At 41.7% G+C, this 17,069-nt stretch overlaps 2 protein-coding genes across 6 annotated transcripts; one reads left to right on the forward strand and one right to left on the reverse strand.

The window, feature by feature from the left end:
* Window positions 1–1,137: 1,137 nt before the first annotated feature.
* LOC113580179 (protein mono-ADP-ribosyltransferase PARP11-like) lies at window positions 1,138–5,206 on the reverse strand. 2 transcript variants are annotated; one of them, XM_027014557.3, is made up of 8 exons: window positions 5,027–5,206; window positions 4,424–4,588; window positions 4,187–4,307; window positions 4,022–4,097; window positions 3,808–3,880; window positions 3,586–3,713; window positions 3,194–3,327; window positions 1,138–2,913 (listed from the first exon to the last, which is right to left on the reverse strand). In XM_027014557.3, the coding sequence occupies exons 2-8, from the start codon at window positions 4,586–4,588 to the stop codon at window positions 2,597–2,599; spliced, it is 1,014 nt and encodes a 337-aa protein (XP_026870358.1). In that variant the 5' UTR covers window positions 5,027–5,206; the 3' UTR covers window positions 1,138–2,596. The 2 variants fall into 2 exon arrangements, with proteins under 2 accessions (XP_026870358.1, XP_026870357.1); XM_027014556.3 differs by having other exon boundaries at window positions 3,176–3,327; window positions 5,027–5,205.
* Window positions 5,207–5,409: 203 nt separating this feature from the next.
* Window positions 5,410–16,548, forward strand: LOC113580188 (sodium- and chloride-dependent GABA transporter 2-like). 4 transcript variants are annotated; one of them, XM_035528036.2, is made up of 17 exons: window positions 5,410–5,531; window positions 5,827–5,913; window positions 6,338–6,552; window positions 7,137–7,271; window positions 7,551–7,691; window positions 8,151–8,250; window positions 9,325–9,387; window positions 10,036–10,165; window positions 10,796–10,930; window positions 12,439–12,542; window positions 12,640–12,764; window positions 13,165–13,277; window positions 13,402–13,539; window positions 13,637–13,739; window positions 14,692–14,792; window positions 14,935–15,192; window positions 15,624–16,548. In XM_035528036.2, the coding sequence occupies exons 3-17, from the start codon at window positions 6,360–6,362 to the stop codon at window positions 15,786–15,788; spliced, it is 2,004 nt and encodes a 667-aa protein (XP_035383929.1). In that variant the 5' UTR covers window positions 5,410–5,531; window positions 5,827–5,913; window positions 6,338–6,359; the 3' UTR covers window positions 15,789–16,548. The 4 variants fall into 4 exon arrangements, with proteins under 4 accessions (XP_035383929.1, XP_035383931.1, XP_035383930.1 ...); XM_035528037.2 differs by having other exon boundaries at window positions 5,412–5,531; window positions 15,046–15,192; XM_035528038.2 differs by lacking the exon at window positions 15,624–16,548 and having other exon boundaries at window positions 5,411–5,531; window positions 14,889–15,028.
* The last annotated feature ends 521 nt before the right edge of the window (window positions 16,549–17,069 follow it).

Raw genomic sequence — 17,069 nt, forward strand, 5'->3', positions numbered from 1 at the left:
TGCACTATTTGTTCATAAATCCATATTAAACTCACAATATCTTAAGGTGAATTAATATACTCATATTGTTTTGGCTGATTTTGGTTAGCTACTTCTCAGATATTTCCCATAATGCCAAAACAATTCATCTACCATATAAGAGTAGTAGACTGTGACTATCAGCAGTGGAGGCTGCGCTGTACCATTTCTAACAACAAACACTGCTTCACGGGGACATGACAACCCTGCTGAACAGGAATCAGAGGGTCCTTAGGGCTCCTTTAGCGTTATACTAAACCTTTGAGAAAGGGATGTTCAAAATGTGCCTATTTGAAAGGAGACTATTACTTTGTATAAAGGCAGTATGACTTTAAATTAGATTTGTGAAAATAATGGTACAGTAGAATCTGTCCCAACTTACACTGGTGATAGCCAAGGGCTCACACCCTTATGTGACAGGTTTTGGCATTAAGGGAAATTTCTGAATAATAGATAATCATACTGTCTCTAAGCCCCAATAACAATATTAGGAATTTTATATGGATTTTTGGAAAAATGGTATAGTAGCATCTGCCCACTTGCAGATGTGATAGGCAACGGTTACCACTCTTGGGTGGTAGTGGAATTGTTTTGGCATTATGATGATATTCTGAGAAACAGGTAACCATAATTTCATAAATAAACATTCAAACCCCATTAAAGATACAAGGATTTCAATATGGATAAAAATGTGTGTATGTATAAAAACTGGTGCAGTAGAATCCTTTCAACTCTAGTGATAGCCAAGGGCCACTCAGTTGACAGTGGAATGGGATGTATCAGCCCTGGAGTTCCCCTGCACATCTGCAATACTGCAGTAGTAATAGCCCCTGTTTGAGCTGGCAGTCAAACTCTATGATACACTTCTGAGAAACATTACATAGGAAAAGCATTTTGAACAGTGCTTATTAAGCTATTTAAATATATTACGAATTGTTTTGATGCAATATCCAGTTAAAGTATACCTGCCAGCAATTTGTACAGCAGCAGTGCTTCTTCTACACATATTTTTATAAAGTAACCACATTTACCCGTTATTAAGTGCTGTTAAGCTTATGATTTAAACTTTCTGAATTATATATTTTAATCAAGTAAACTTTTTGTTTTTATAAACGTGTGTCTAAAGCTCTTCAAAAATATTTATTAGGGAGTTAGTACATGGCAAGCAAAATACCGTAATATCGCGCGTATAGGCGAATCAACATTTCAAGCGCGGATGACTTGACCATTAATCGCTAAAGCGCGGATTGCTTGTCAAAACAATCCGTGTACATGTTCTAGTCCCATATGGCAAGCTCGTATTAAACTTCCCCTTGCAAAAAAACATGAGATTTTTTTTTTTAGTTACAGGCTAGAGGTTTCTGCCCTCTATTTAAAATAACACGGTCTCTAAACCGTTTCTTCCATTTATTAGGCAGTATATGTTTTGTTGTATTCTCACGCGAAAAAACTTTCAAACTAGTTGCCAAGGGAAGTCTAAATAAAGCATATTTCAGCATTTTAATGTAAAAGGCTGTGCAAAAACAAAAAATCTAAAATATCTGATTATTCAAAAAGGAGGTAAAGGCTGATGTTTTTTTTTTCATTGGAAAGGCACTGATAATTCAGAGTATGAGAGTATGAGGAGGTGCCTACCTCACGTGCTCTGGCCCAAAGAACCACCACACTGTTCATGGACCTTATAGATGTCTGCTAAATAAACTATTCTTTATGTGAAACTATTATTTATATAAAGCACTTTATGAAAATGTACACATTAATATTGAGTACATTACACAGTCTAAAAATTAATGTACCCAACTCATATGCGACAAGCACACATATGCATGCACACACACATAAGACAATATCTTTCTAATATACACATATATACAGACCATTAAATGTACATGTACAGTATCACGGATGTCTGAATGCATGCTGATTTGTGTATTGTGGCTTCAATTTGAAATCATGTATAATGGTTTCATCCTTAGTTTTCTGTTTTGGTCAAAGCAGTGATTTTTGTTTTACAACCAGTCCCAGGGAAACCCACATATTAGATGCCAACACCTCCCAGAGGAAAGTGTTTTGGTGAGTAGTTATTCCTAAAGGCATTGCTGTTGCTGACCACCGTAAAGGATGGTGGTATTCCTACCGAAAGATGCACATTAAATGACAAGGAAGCCTATCCAATGGCTTGTGGTGTGCATGACAATGAGGTAGAATTACGGTGAGGTAGATTAATGAAATGTATAAATTAACCCTCACACAAAAAAAATTAACAAACAAATTGTGCAGGTGGTTTGTACACACTGAATGCATGGACTGGAGATTTGTGCACATATACAGAACATACTAAGACCTAGGAGGCAGTCTGCATTTGAAGGCCCCGTTTCTAACCTGTTGTCTGACAACGCTCTTTCTTACACACCTTAAATTTGGCACCGTTTCACAGAACAGTCATGACGCTTCATGTAACGTCTCCAGGCGTACTCCCACACATTCTTCTTTTTTTTTTTAATTTGACCAACTGTTCCTACTCATTGGTTAAAACTAGAAAGTCCAGATGATGGATTGCTTCCTTCATCCTCTGATGTCAGTAAAATTCGATAAGGTACTCCGGGTAGATCTGGTTGCTGTCAAATATGACAAAGATCTTGGGGTTCATCAAGTCATCCACGCAGCTGTCGAAGAAGTTGGATATGCTCAGGTCTTTGGAGGGTGGGCGGCAGAAATGTGGGTGGCCCACAGTGTACTCGCCCACGACCACCCGTGCCAGGAACATGCACTTGTATGGAGGCTCAGATTGGAAGATGGGAGGGGCCAGACCATGCCTCTGCAGGGTGAAGTTATGCTTGCTTGTCGAGTGGCAAAACTTGCTAGAGTACTTGGCATCACGAGCAAAATAGCTTCCTGTAGACAAAGAGAGGATGTTCAATATCATATGTATCCAAGGAGTTGTTCAAAAGTTGCTTGAACTGTGGTAAACCATTTGAAGTATAATCCTAGTCCAAAAAAAAAAAAATCTATTTGGTCAAGTTTATTGCTAAAACCTCCTTTTGCTTAGTATAAATGAATATTAACAGAGAAGAATCACAATTATTAAAAACTGAAAAACTTATTTAAAGGACAGTGGCATGTGCTAATTTCATATAGCTCACAAAAACCCCTGGACCTTTGCCATAGACGTCACCGTGGCTTCCTGTTAGCCGCCAGTCAAAGTTGTACGTGCATATGGCCTGGATGTTACTATGACCTGTCCCATGAAACAGCATTCGCTCCTCAATGTCTATAACACGTTTAATCTTTCTCAATTGTGCCTTTTTCCTTTAGCAAAATGCAAATAAAAGGAGGGGAAAAACATAATTAAAAGCAGTTACAGATCAACCTTCATCATGTGTACTTTTAGCACAATAGAGGTAGTAATTTTGTAACCCAATAATATAATTAGGAATTATTTAAAATCCTTTACCATAAGCATCGACAAACGGGCACATAAAGATCACAGCATGTTGTGCTTAACTCATCAGAAATGTTGGTATGATTAGAATGGAAACTGCTGAAGTAAGCAAATGAGGTGTAAACCTGCAGAAAAACTCCCACAGGTCCAGGTTCTGTATTCTCTGGATGGATTTGATAGGCTGGACCATGGTCCTCTCAAACAGCCTGGCTACTTCTTTGTACTCAAACGTGTCTCTGCAAAGAGAGATGAGCTAACAGACAAACAATTGTTAATGCGACGACAAACATTTTCACATCACTGTAACATCTTTATCTGTTCACCCACATACACATACAGGTGTGTACCTGATATGGCTCATCGGTGTTAACTCTTTCCCAGTGACACGGTACTGGAAGAGCCAGGTTATCACAGATGAATCTGAGCACAAATGACAGAAATGTCAGTTGTAATGTAATATTAGCAAGGTGATAGTAAAACAGAGTATATAAACTGCTGAGCTTTTGGATAAAGCCCACAGAAACTACAATTATAAGAATGATGTTTGTGCACACAGATTACCTAAATCCAGTGACGGAATGCAGGGCCCTTTTTATAGGTCTCTGTTTCCCAGTTGTAACATTGATCTGTTTCATAACTAGAAAGCAAAGGTACAGAACACACACAAGATCAACCACCCCGGAAATCTCATATTAAATCATTCTTCTGATCAGTTTTGTATCCCACCTGAAAAATCTAATCTGTATGTATATTTGGGTGTATAGAAGTCCATGGAACCATGTTGATTTCTGGTGTAGTTCTGTTCAATCTGATCGCTGGTCACTGAACATCCTGCACTGGGATCAGTCTGCAGAGAACACAAACGTGCAGCTGCTAAGCAGGCTGAGCGTGCCAAGCCTGTGGAATGTTTAGTCCGATTCTCAAACACGTTGCAGACTAAGCATAATCAGGGGCGATACGTACTTCAAACATATGCCACACCCCACACTCTGCGAGGTAGAACCAGTGCCAGTTCGGTTCTGACGTATCCATTTCCTCTTCACAAGTCTCTTCTTCTGAGATCTTGGTGGGAAACATGGTGTTCTCCAGGTGTTGCTGAACACACTTGTCGTTTGTCGAGCAGTGCATCTATGAAAAAACAAACAAACCCAATTAGCCACTTAACATCCGTGACACCTGAATCAGAAAAACAAAAAACAAGCCAGCTAGACCAATAAACCCGTTAACGTTAGTGAAGTTATCAGACCAATAAACCGGTAACGTTAGCGAAGTTATCAGACCAATAAACCCGTCAACGTTAGTGAAGTTATAAGACCAATAAACCGGTAACGTTAGCGAAGTTATCAGACCAATAAACCCGTTAACGTTAGTGAAGTTATCAGACCAATAAACCCGTTAACGTTAGCGACGTTATCAGACCAATAAACTCGTTAACGTTAGCGATGGTATCAGACCAATAAACCCGTTAACGTTAGTGAAGTTATCAGCTACCTTATTTTAGCTTAGCTTAGTTTAGCCTTGTAACGAACAGCCTCTACGCTGCATTGCGTTAACCGGCCAGCTTACCTTGTCTAACGTATTTTATACCACTTGACTTGACGTGACTGATTCGGTTTATTTTCTAACGTCTACATCTACCTTGTGTTAAAAGCACCCGTCCACGGCTAATTTAATTATTAATCAAGTTTCAGTTTCCTCGGCAGCCTGTTATTGTTTATCTGTTACTTCCGTGTACGCCATCATTACGTCACTCCGCAAAAAAAAAAATGCTTAACGGTGTTCAAGTAAAAATCTCGACAATACATTCAATATAAATGTTTAATTAATTACAGTTATTTAAATAACATTTCATTAAGTCAGGGTTAGATTTCTCCAAACTTTTAACTGGCTTTTCAAAATGTTATCCCGTTACGTTTTGGTTTTTGGACTAAACAACAACAATAGGTTTAGGGTTATTTGAAATAAAGCAGCAAGGTTCTTGTTGGAACTATTAGGTGTGTGTGTGGAAACAAGGGGTGCGAGGAAGTAAACAATGGATTTAGGAGCTGTCATCTTAAAAGCTCTCCAAAAGGTAAACTATGTTATGTATGTTTCAATATTTCTATAAATATATGTATATATATATATATGTATGTAATATATACATAAAAGTAATTTATGTATATACATTATATACATTATGTAATCTAAACAGTCGTTAAAAACAACTGAGTGGTAAATGTCTATATATATATATAGACATTTACCACTCAGTTGTTTTTAACGACTGTTTAGAATTAGAGTCGTTAAAAACGACTGAGTGGTACATGTCTCTCGCAAGGCATCTCTCTACACGCCCTCTTACGCTGTTTTCATGGCATTCCCAGAGCCGCCTGGCGAACTTTAGGAGCGCCGTCGACTTGTGCGCGTTCATTTCCACTGAGCACCCTTATAAGGAGCCGCTGAAAATCCCGGTAAATCTGCAATACTCTTTTCTTTCTTGTCTTACACGCCATTCAGAGACTCCAAAGACGTTTGTTACGAGTTGTTGTGTCTGATATATTTTGTTAATGCGCGCGTTGCATGTTCTTATACAGAGATAGCATAACGTTTTGTAACACTAACGTATTTTGTGCGTTGATTATTATTGTAAGGATTTTTTGTTGTTGTATAACACGTTAAAAATATTTCAGTTTAACCAGCCCCACATACTCAGTGTTTTCTGACTGATCAGCAGAGAATAAAATAGCCAGAGAGCGTTAATAAGCACATTAGGTATCTGTATGTGTAATGTTTTTGAGTGGACGTGTGTGTATCAAAACAAAAAGTAAGTATCTAACTTAAATACAAGACAATTTGAGTTTCAATTGTAGCGTGAGTGTGTGCTTGTGTGTGTAGGAGGGAGAGTAGGAGAGACATTATGGAACAGAGCAGAGGGGAAGACACTCCCCTTAGAGCTGCTGATGACCCTCTGAAGCGGAACCAGGCCAAAGGACTGGAGCCCAGAGAGAAATGGGCCAACAAGACTGAGTTCTTACTGTCCATGGCTGGGGAGATCATAGGCCTTGGAAATGTGTGGCGCTTTCCTTACCTGTGCTACAGGAATGGAGGAGGTGAGAGAGAGAGAGAGAGAGAGAGAGAGAGAGAGAGAGAGAGAGAGAGAGAGAGAGAGAGAGAGAGAGAGAGAGAGAGAGAGAGAGAGAGAGAGAGAGTAGCAGGCAGGTGCAAGTGAATTGCTGTAGACTTTTTAGCTGTTATCATTTCATACTAACATGTCTGTGCGTGTGAGTGTGTGTGGGTGTGTGTGGGTGTGTGTGTGTGCGTGTGTAGAGGGGTTGGGGGGATTAATATCTAAGATGCAGCACATTACAAAAGCAAACAGTTTTGACCTAATTCAGTGAGGTTTTAGAAGCCATCAGTGGGTTTATGCTTTTTTGAAACCCTCATGATAAAGAAAAGTGCATGCCCAGACACAGTCAAGCATGGACAAAAGCTGTGCTTGTCTGTGCTTGTCTGTGCTTGTCTGTTAAGGGAAGCTTTTATGTAATTATGTAATTTATTTATCTATCTATAGCTGAGAAATGTTTTTGCAGGGCTTTGTAGGTGTATTTTCCTAGTGTTTGCCTAACTTTGTTAATGTTCACAGTAGAAATAATTTGATGTAAATAACATCAGTGTTTGCTCTGTCTGTGTGTAGGGGTATTCTTCATCCCATACTTTGTCTTCCTCGTGTTCTGTGGCATTCCCATCTTTTTCCTGGAGACTGCTTTGGGCCAATACACTAGTCAAGGAGGGGTTACTGCCTGGAGGAAAATCTGCCCTATGTTTGAAGGTAGTTTATTTGTTTAAAAAAACAGGAAAAGAAAAACTAAATTGTCTGGTAAACATGCACTTAATGTGTTAACTGAACCATTGACATGGCCAAGCCACCCGATTTCATATTCTTGTAACAACATACATTAGTTTCAAGGTAGTTATTGAATAGTTGACACTAGTTACTGAATAATGTGCCACAAGATTAATAACTAAATAATAAGAATGGAGTGTAATGATGTGAAAGAAGTATAACATTCTGAGCATGCTTTTAAGGGTCTACATGTGGTGTTTGCAGGGATTGGGGTTGCCTCTCAGGTGATAGTCATATACCTCAACATTTACTACATTGTGGTCCTGGCCTGGGCGCTCTTCTACCTCTTCAGCTGCTTCCAGAGCCCGCTCCCCTGGACCTCCTGTTCCCAGGAGTGGAACACAGGTACACATCAGTAGTGCATATATGTGACAGAGTTGGGAAGATGCAGTGTGTGAGACAGTCATATGTGGATTATTCTTTTCAGTGAGACATGCAGCACTGCTCTGAAGATGATCATATACTGGCATTCTGTGTATGAGAGTCTTTACGTTTGTTAGTCTGCTACACAGACTCCAGTACATCCCTGCTCCTGTTGAACAGGCTGCAGAACTGTAATCCCCTCTTCGAAATATACACAATAGCCCACAAGCTAATGTAGGATTAGGGTTTGCCCTTTTGTACCCCGTAAAAGGGCAAATATATAATATATAATTATACAGACAGATCCTAGATCAGTCTGCATAATCTGGGAAGACTGATAAGTATTTACAATCATGCAGGAAAGGTCACCTCACCATTCCACCATCTGCTGTGTTCCACTGGAAGTTGTTGACTCTGACATTTCCTCTGCATTGTCTGCAGTCGATTGTCACAGTTACAACCAAAGCATGCACAGACCCAATGCAGGCTGGATCTTCCTCTACAACAAAACAGATAACTACAGCGATATTCTCATCTCCAGGTAATCGCATCTGCAGCTGAGGACACGCTTACCAAGCTCAGTTATATGAACACATCTACAAAATGTGCGTTTACATTCAATGTGAGCATATGCATATACAATAAGTGAGGTTAATGCAGTTTAAAGGTAAATGGACAGAGTTTTTTTTGTTGTTGTGTTGGCTCTGTACTTCAGCCTTTTGGACTTGAAACTGAAACAGTTATTAATATGCTGAAATTCAGAATCTGTGAAGGCATTTACATCAGTGCTAAATAAACCACGTAAGAATCAAATCCTTTTAAATAGTTTCCCATTGTGAGACTCCTGTAGGAAACTGGATAATTGACTTGCTAAGGTGTTTTCTGGCTTTTCATGCGCGGCAGGTTATATAGAGGAATTGCAGCAGTTATGATCTAATTTAGCACAAAGGACAGGTGGTTTCCACAGGCAGCCTCCATTTGGATGTACACTGCCAGCCGTCTGCAGAGCACTGGTCCACTGGTGGCGGACGGGTTCAAGGCGGACGGGTTCATGCCATCCGCTGGTGGTGGACGGGTTCATACTGTCCGCTGGTGGTGGACGGGTTCATGGCGGACAGGTTCATGCCGTCCACTGCTGGTGGCTGCTGTTTGGAATTCAATGGCATATTCCAATGCTGGTCAAGAGCTCGTTCTCAGTGTAATGATTTGTTTGCCACCTTACCTTCTGTGGAATGGTTAAACACTGCTGTATCCATAGTGGAATCATTCATATGATACGTATGGTCCTCCTCTATTATGCGACTGTAGTCCAGTTCAACCCCTGGTAAGTAGTGAGGTTATAATGACTATTATCTGTGTTTTCGTGGTCTGAGCAGACCTGTGGCATAAGTTTCTTTTCAACCCGTCCGAACACATTATATGAGTTGTACGAGTAGTATACCATGCCAGTCAATTTTTCATGCTAAAACTTGATTTGATAAGAACGTAGTTATGAATAATTTTAAATCCCATGATTTAATTCTTATTTAAATCCTTGGCAAATTAGAACTGACTGGGATATCAACTCATTACCTACATTTATATGGGACCTTTGTGCCTTGTTTTCCACTGGCAGCCATTCCAACTTCTCTGAAGCACTGCAGCAGGCAGTGGTCTCCCCCGAGGAGGAGTTCTGGCTGTAAGTTCAACATTGCTACTCTTCTTGTGTGGTAGTACATCATTTATAATATCATTTCTAATAAGCATTCATTTTACCAGCTCAAGTCCGGCCCAATAAGAATACATGCCTAAGTAATTCCTCCAATAAAGTTATTATTAAAACTACTTTCTCTCCCCAAACATTCTCTTAGATTCTAAATCATTTCATTGCTTTTTCTTAGAAAGACATTTCACAAGGCACTTTTTATCTGCTCCCCTACATAATATATTCCTAATTGCACATGTGGTTGGAAAATTGGGACATTAATCCTAGACAGCCTGATGAGAACATGTTTATCATTCCTTCAGTTCTGAATTAGGGCCCTCAGAATTAAACTGGGGAAGTAAACAACTGCAACCGTCTTGCCAACATTTGTGTCTGTGATCTGTTTGTGGGTAAAGGCTGTGTATGAAGTATAGACACTAACACGCACTGTTTCTGCCTTTCCCCATTTCAGAGCAGATTACTTAAATTAATGCGGTTGTCTTCACTGCAGTCTTGCCTGACCATCACTACACATCATCCCTTCATTAGTATAACTGTGTTTGGTGTGTTCATTATGGAGAGGACGTACATGGGAACACTTTTTATTTGTGTATGTGTGTGTGTGTGTGTTTGTGTGATCAGGCATCGTGTGCAACGCGTAGTAAATGAGGATTTCCTGGGTCCACCACACTATGATCTAGCACTCTGTCTTCTGCTCGCCTGGACTATCTGCTATTTCTGCATATGGAAAGGAGTGAAGTCCACAGGCAAGGTCAGCAGACAGACACACACACACACACACACACACACACACACACACACACACACACACACACACACACACACACACACACACAACATTCATCTTTGCAAAAAATGATGTTTATCAAAAAGCTCAATGCAGTTCATCTGTGTTGGTCCCAAAAACATTATTTTACTCAGTGTGTTCAGTGTGAGAGGTGTACAGATAATAAAGGAACAACAATTGACCACAAATGAATCAAAAGTAACCCTGTGTATGATCATCACTACACGTGAAACAGCCGTAACCATGTGAAATGTTTCCACCTTTTTAACTTTGTGGGTTAAGAACAAGCCTGCACTGTACTGTGGTCTGTCTAGCTGTACTGTTCCTCCTTCATTCACATTAATGAAAAGGGTCATGCCCACATCATTAAGAAGTTATTAAACAACATGATTCATTGCCAGTCATTTTTTAAAATATTATCTTATTGAATAGTTGCCGCCCTACCCCATATTATATTAAAATGTGATCATAAAATATTACAAATATGAATAAACTCAGGAATAATATAGATAATGTGTTTGAATCTATGTCTGTGTATGGTAATTCTCTGTGTGTGTGTGTGTGTGTGTGTGTGTGTGTGTGTATCTCTGTAAGGTGGTCTACTTCACGGCAACGTTTCCATACCTCATGCTGCTGGTTCTGTTCTTCAGAGGAGTGACTCTACCTGGCGCTGGGGCAGGCATCACATACTACCTGTACCCAGATATATCCAAGCTCTCCAAACCTGAGGTGAGTGAGTGTGTGTGTTTGTGTGTGTGTGGGCCTGTACATGAGCGTGCGTGTGTGCGTTTTGTGGGGTAGCTGGAGGTGGTCAATAGGAGTCATGTTTCGTTGTGCTGTTTGGATTGCGGAGTTACCCCATTCCCAGAGGGTATTCGGTCTTGCCAGAATCTCTGATTCCCCGGGCGCATTCGTATCTAATTTCCTCTTACATGCCAACAGCTTTGACATCTCAGCTTCCTCCATCACCCAGTGAAATGATCTATATGATGCTGCATTTAATCAAAAGTCAAAGGACAACTCTACAGGCTCCGAGCATTAGCAATGTGCCTTAGATGTTTTAAAAACCAAAGCATGCAACAGAGTCTAAGCATCACTTAACAGCATCTGTTCACTTATGAGCACTGTTCTCAGCATTTCCCACACAGGAGCTTTGATCAGCCCCTAAACACAGAATGTGCTCCATTACAGCGGGTTATTTCCATATTCCCTGTCCACTGACCCCCGCCACCCCCCACCCCCATCTGTAGAGCCTCGGATTCCTAGTATGGGATTTCGCGGCCATTCACTGACCTTTCGGGAGCCAATAACACTTATTTTGTTCCAGCGGCTTTTCTCCCTCCAGGGCTCTTCGGGCTGCCTTGCCCCACCACATGCTGACAAAAAGCATATGTACATTTCCTTTAAACAGCGAACAAGCACACAGTATTTCCTTTATTACAGTGCTCAATGGGAGAAATCTTTATCTAAAAATTGGCTGCAAACAATGTTGTCTTTGTGGTGGGAGCTTGCCTTTGTGCTACTCTGGGTGCTTCCTTTTCAAGAGCCTTTAAAAGCCACGACAAGAGACAAAGCGAAAGGCGAGGGCGTGGAGGCGATTTTTGTTTTACATCAGAACAAACTGTCTGCGCTGGAGGGAGGGGGAGCAGCGAGCAAGAATTCACTTGCTGGAGGTCTGACAAAAGGCAGATACAGAGGGAGAGATGGATATGGGGATACACTGTGAGTGGGAGAGAGGGAGAGAGAGGGAGAGAGAATGAGAGAGGGACAGAGAGGAAGGAGAGAGAGTAGGATCAAGTCTAGGGTTATTTAGTGGTCACAGTTTGTACATTGAGTGCTATCTTACTTGCTCAGGGAGTTGGCCTCCAGCTAGGCTCCAGCGTACTAGTGAGAGACCCCACACACACACACACACACACACACACACACACACTCACTCACTCACTCACTCACTCACTCACTCACTCACTCACAAACAAAGCTGTGTGCAGAGACAGAATGGGTGGCTGCCAGCTCTCTGTTACTGCTAATGCTTGCCAGATGTGGTGGCTCTGGCCTGAGGGAAATACTGCCCCCCTCTCACATGCTGCTGGTGTCAGATGAGGCCCACCACACACAGCCATGATTACCATGATCCCATTTCTCTCTCTCTCTCTCTCTCTCTCTCTCTCTCTCTCTCTCTCTCTCTCTCTCTCTCTCTCTCTCTCTCTCTCTCCCCTCTCTCTCGCTTTCTCTAGGTATGGCTTGAAGCTGGGACTCAGGTCTTGTTTTCCTATGCTGTGTGTCAGGGGGTCCTCACTGCACTGGGCAGCTATAACAAATACCAGAACAACTGCTACAAGTCAGTAGACCCTCTGTATGACTTTGAAACACTCCTGTTGTCTGCAGTGTGTGTGCATTCATTTGATCAAGAGTTGTGTGTGTTCTGTATTCCACAGAGACTGCGTAGCTCTCTGTGCCTTGAATAGTGCCACCAGTATCTTTGCAGGGTTTGCTGTGTTTTCTGTTCTTGGCTACATGTGTCATGAGCTGGACTTGCCAATGGAGGACATAGTGCGTTCTGGTAGGCCTCTAATTATGACACCAGATGCTACTTTCTGAATTGTTTGTACAGCAATAAGCCATTGTGGCTGTGCTAGCTAGTAATGTACTACTTTCAGCCACCAGATGGCACCCCAGCCTAGCACATCAGATTTAGTTACTCTCTGTCTAATAGGATTAGATCAATTCAAACCCTTAGTTACTTCACCATGCCAAAACGTAATTAAAAATCTACTATGTTTTATATAGTGTTTCAAGAATGCAGATTGGAAAGTAAATATACTAACAATTATCATTTGCAATGATAACATTATCATTATGAGTGATTAGCATATCGAGTCAATATATTGACTTGCCAAGGATTATCGTAGTAAAATGTTCCATGCAAACAACATCTGGATTTGTATTGAACTGTCTTGCAGGTCCAGGCCTGGCGTTTATAGCATATCCAAAGGCGTTATCTCTCTTACCGGGTCCTCAGTTCTGGTCTGTTCTGTTCTTCCTGATGATACTGTTCTTAGGACTAGACAGTCAGGTATGCTATTTACGTCCATGTCTGACTCAAGATGTATCTTCGCATAGTTACATCAGAAATGTATATTCACGCCTAACACCAAATGTACATCATAGTGTATGAACACTGTGTGTGTGTGTGTCAGTTTGTTTGTGTGGAGAGTCTGGCCACAGCGCTCACGGATCTGTTCCCTGGAGTTCTGAGGAAACCGAAGCGCAGGGAGATACTAGTGCTGGTTATCGCTGTGATCTGCTTCCTGCTGGGGCTTCCTCTCATCACGCAGGTACTGGGTCACCTGGTACTGTGCTTGACTGTGCCTGTGTTTGAGGGTGGTCTGGTGTCACAGCCCTGCCTCTGCTGAACCCATGCCTCTCGCCCAGGGAGGGATCCACCTCTTTAAACTGGTCGATAGGTACGGCCCCAGCGGAACGAACCTGCTCTTCATCGCTTGCTTCGAGTCCATCGTCATCGCCTGGGTCTATGGTGAGCTCCTTGAAGAGAAGGATTATTATATGGATTAAATTGTTCACATGGATAACAGGGTATACACTCACCCCCTGGTACCCTGTAGGTGTACAGTTAGAGTGTTATTTGTCCAGATTATTTTTACAGAAAAAGCTACAAAGCGTTTGTGTATTACAAAAGTCCCAGCTCACTCATTTATCAGAAACACATATTAGAAACCCGATAGGTGTCTAGTTTGAGCTTCCGCTGCCATGCAAATTATGGGTTAATCATCCTCAGTCTCTTCATCTGCGGTCAGCTTCTGACCACTGGGCTGCAACTATTTCTGGATATTTCTGGATGCTGGACCAATCGGAACCCAGCCGTGGCACTGAAACATGAAAAGCAGCAGCAGCACATCCGGGCCTGCCCGTTGCCTTGTTTCGCGCTCTCTATTATCCCACCATGACGGTGACACTGCTGGTGTTGAGAATGGCACAGCACCCAAAATAACATCTGGCCAGTAGTGGTTGTGACCTGGTGGTTGATGGGGTCAGAGGGTGGCTGATGATATGTGCACGAAGTCAGATGGGCTACAGCCTATAATCGTACACTTGTAAAATGCACCTACAAGAGATAGATGCACTTTAAAAAGAAATCACTGAGAGTAAGCACACAGGAGTTATTTTTAATAAAGTGGTGAGCATATATTTTCATTCAAGCATGCTATAGGAAGCTGCATGGTTAGGGTAGATATTGCACTGCACGCAGATGGATTGATTTGTATGTTTGAGTAGCCACAGAAGTGGTGAGTGGGGAGAGAGGGTGAGTGCCTGCAATGGCCAGCGGTTGATTAAGGCCATGTTTATAAAGGCTGGCTAAAGATGGCATGTAATGCATTTCTCAATTAAATTGGAAGAGATGTCCGAATCTGATTAACTAAACTGCGTGAAGAAAGAAAAGAAAACAAATAACAAGGATGGCACTGCAGGTGCGGACCGTTTCTATGACAACATCAAGGATATGATAGGATACCCTCCGATTGCTGTGCTAAAATACTGCTGGCTGTTCGTGACCCCATTCATCTGTGGAGTGAGTACAAATCTCTCTCTCTCTTTCTCTGTCTCTCTCCTGATCTCTTTGTCTGAGCTACTCTTCCTCTCTCATTCTCTTGCTGTTTCTCCACAGAACATCTGATATGCCCCATATCTCACCCCATAACTGTGTAACTCAGATAAACTACAAGAGACATAGGCGACGCTGTTGGCTGGTAGTTGTTTTTGCTCCGCCCAAACCACTGTCATCCTCCGCCTCTCTCCATCTGTCCTGTCCTGATGCTGCCCAGGCCACACTGCTGTATGATCTGGTCAGCAGCAAGCCACTGAGCTCCTCCAGCACCTTCATGCCCAGCTGGGCATTTGTGGTCGCCGGCCTGCTCACCGCTGGGCCAATGCTCTGCATTCCTGCTTTCATCCTGGTCTCCCTGAAAAGGGTGAGTGTGCCAAGCACAAAATAGCTCAAAAAACAGCAGCTTCCTTCCATACATGCTTTAATTCCCCTGCCATTTAGAAACAAATCCCTTTGAGACCATCTCTCTCTGTTTCTCTCTCTCTCTCTCTGTCTCTTACTCTCTTTTCTGTTTTATGTTTCATGACGACTGAAAAATAATTTATTGCAGGTCATTTAGTTAAATTGTGGACTCTGATTACATGTTTGCATAAAGTGTTCCCACTGTAGTGTAGTGCCCAATACAATAGCGTCATTTCACCAGCTCAGGAACAACAGTATAATCACGTTCTAAGTTCAGTCATCAGTTAATCACATCGAATGCATGTAATCCGGCTTAGCACATTCAGCCAAATGCCGTGTTTTTTGTTTCAGTGACGCTTTCTTCTCCTTCTCTCTTCACCACCTCCCTGCCAGGACCGTCGTGTGATCTCACCGTCCCCGGAGCTGCGGCAGCTGCAGCCTCATGCACCGCGCCTCATGCTGTGCGGGGTCATCGTCTTCGGGAGGCAGGGGTCACTCGGCAGACCAGGCGACGACAGCGAGGTCAAGGCTCATGCGGAGGACACCTCTCGCGTCTGAGGTGCAACATCTGACTTCTCTCTGGAGCCACAGCTTCCTGGCTGGGTTCACACGACCTCAAGCAAGACAGACCTTATGTAGTCGACAACATGGCGGCTAAAATTCTGAAAGATTTGGCACTTTTCTACAACAGGGATAGGACACAACACTGATTCTGGTGCTTATGATTATTTTCAAATAGAGGTCCAGTGGTGTGAAAATGTTAGGATTTGGACACTTTTTCAGAGGACAGCCGCTGTTGAAGGTGAAAAGCCGAAGCTGAAAGACCTAGTTTGAATCCACGACTGCAAAGCTGATTAATTTCACATTAGCGATGGAAAAGAGTTGCCTTTGTGTTTATTCTCTTTATTGTATTTTTTTTTCTATTTTTTTGTTTTACAAATGTATCTTTGGGGCATATTGCTAATATGGGTGTCATTAGTACTGGTGCAATGATGTCAGTTTAATTTCAGGGGAATTTCTTCAGAAGAACATTTCATCTCTGGTCTGACACTGAGCAATTAGCAACGAACCAAGGATGAGCGGAGCCACATTACACAAATTTTTAGACTGCAGACATTATAGAATTATAGAACATTATAAAATTCCTACTAGTTAAAACAGTGTTTACGTTGACATCCATATTAGTGCATGTAATAGATTTAGTGCTCAGAATAAATAATGTTTGTGATTAAACAGTATCTGCATAGCTATTTGTAGTATGCCTGTCAGTTATGGATCTAACTTCTTTGTATGTACAGCAATGCAGATATAACTCTTAGAGTTTTGCCTTTTTTTTAATGAAGTTGCCGAGGAGTCTGAGAAAATAAAAGATGTAGTTTTAACGTTTATTTTTCTTTCCAGAAACTTCCAGCTGCAGTCACTGTGGTGCACAACACAGAGTGCAGTCCTCCCATCGTTTTTGTCTCTTTATCATGATTGGCCCATTAGAGCCTCTCATCCGTGTAATACAAAGGGCCACTCAGACTGTATCAGACCATAACAGACCGTATCACCTGTTAGTCACTAGGAGGGCGCAGTACACCAATAAGGTGATAAGACCGAATGGGTGGGGGGGGGGTAGTTTGGAGTGGGGGCCTTTAGGCTATCCTAGAGGAGGAGTACAGTGTGAACTACTCAGTATTTCTGTTATCTTTATTAAAGCCTTACATTAAACAATATCACTGATTTCAGTGTGTTATAGTTATAATAGTATATAATAATGCATTAATGCATTATGAAAATAACATATAACAATGCATATGTAAGTCAACGGAATATCAGTGTGTTGTTAAAATTGTT

Source organism: Electrophorus electricus, chromosome 11, assembly GCF_041902795.1.
Source record: "Electrophorus electricus isolate QZ-2024a chromosome 11, ASM4190279v1, whole genome shotgun sequence".
Classification (NCBI taxonomy): Eukaryota; Metazoa; Chordata; class Actinopteri; order Gymnotiformes; family Gymnotidae; genus Electrophorus; species Electrophorus electricus.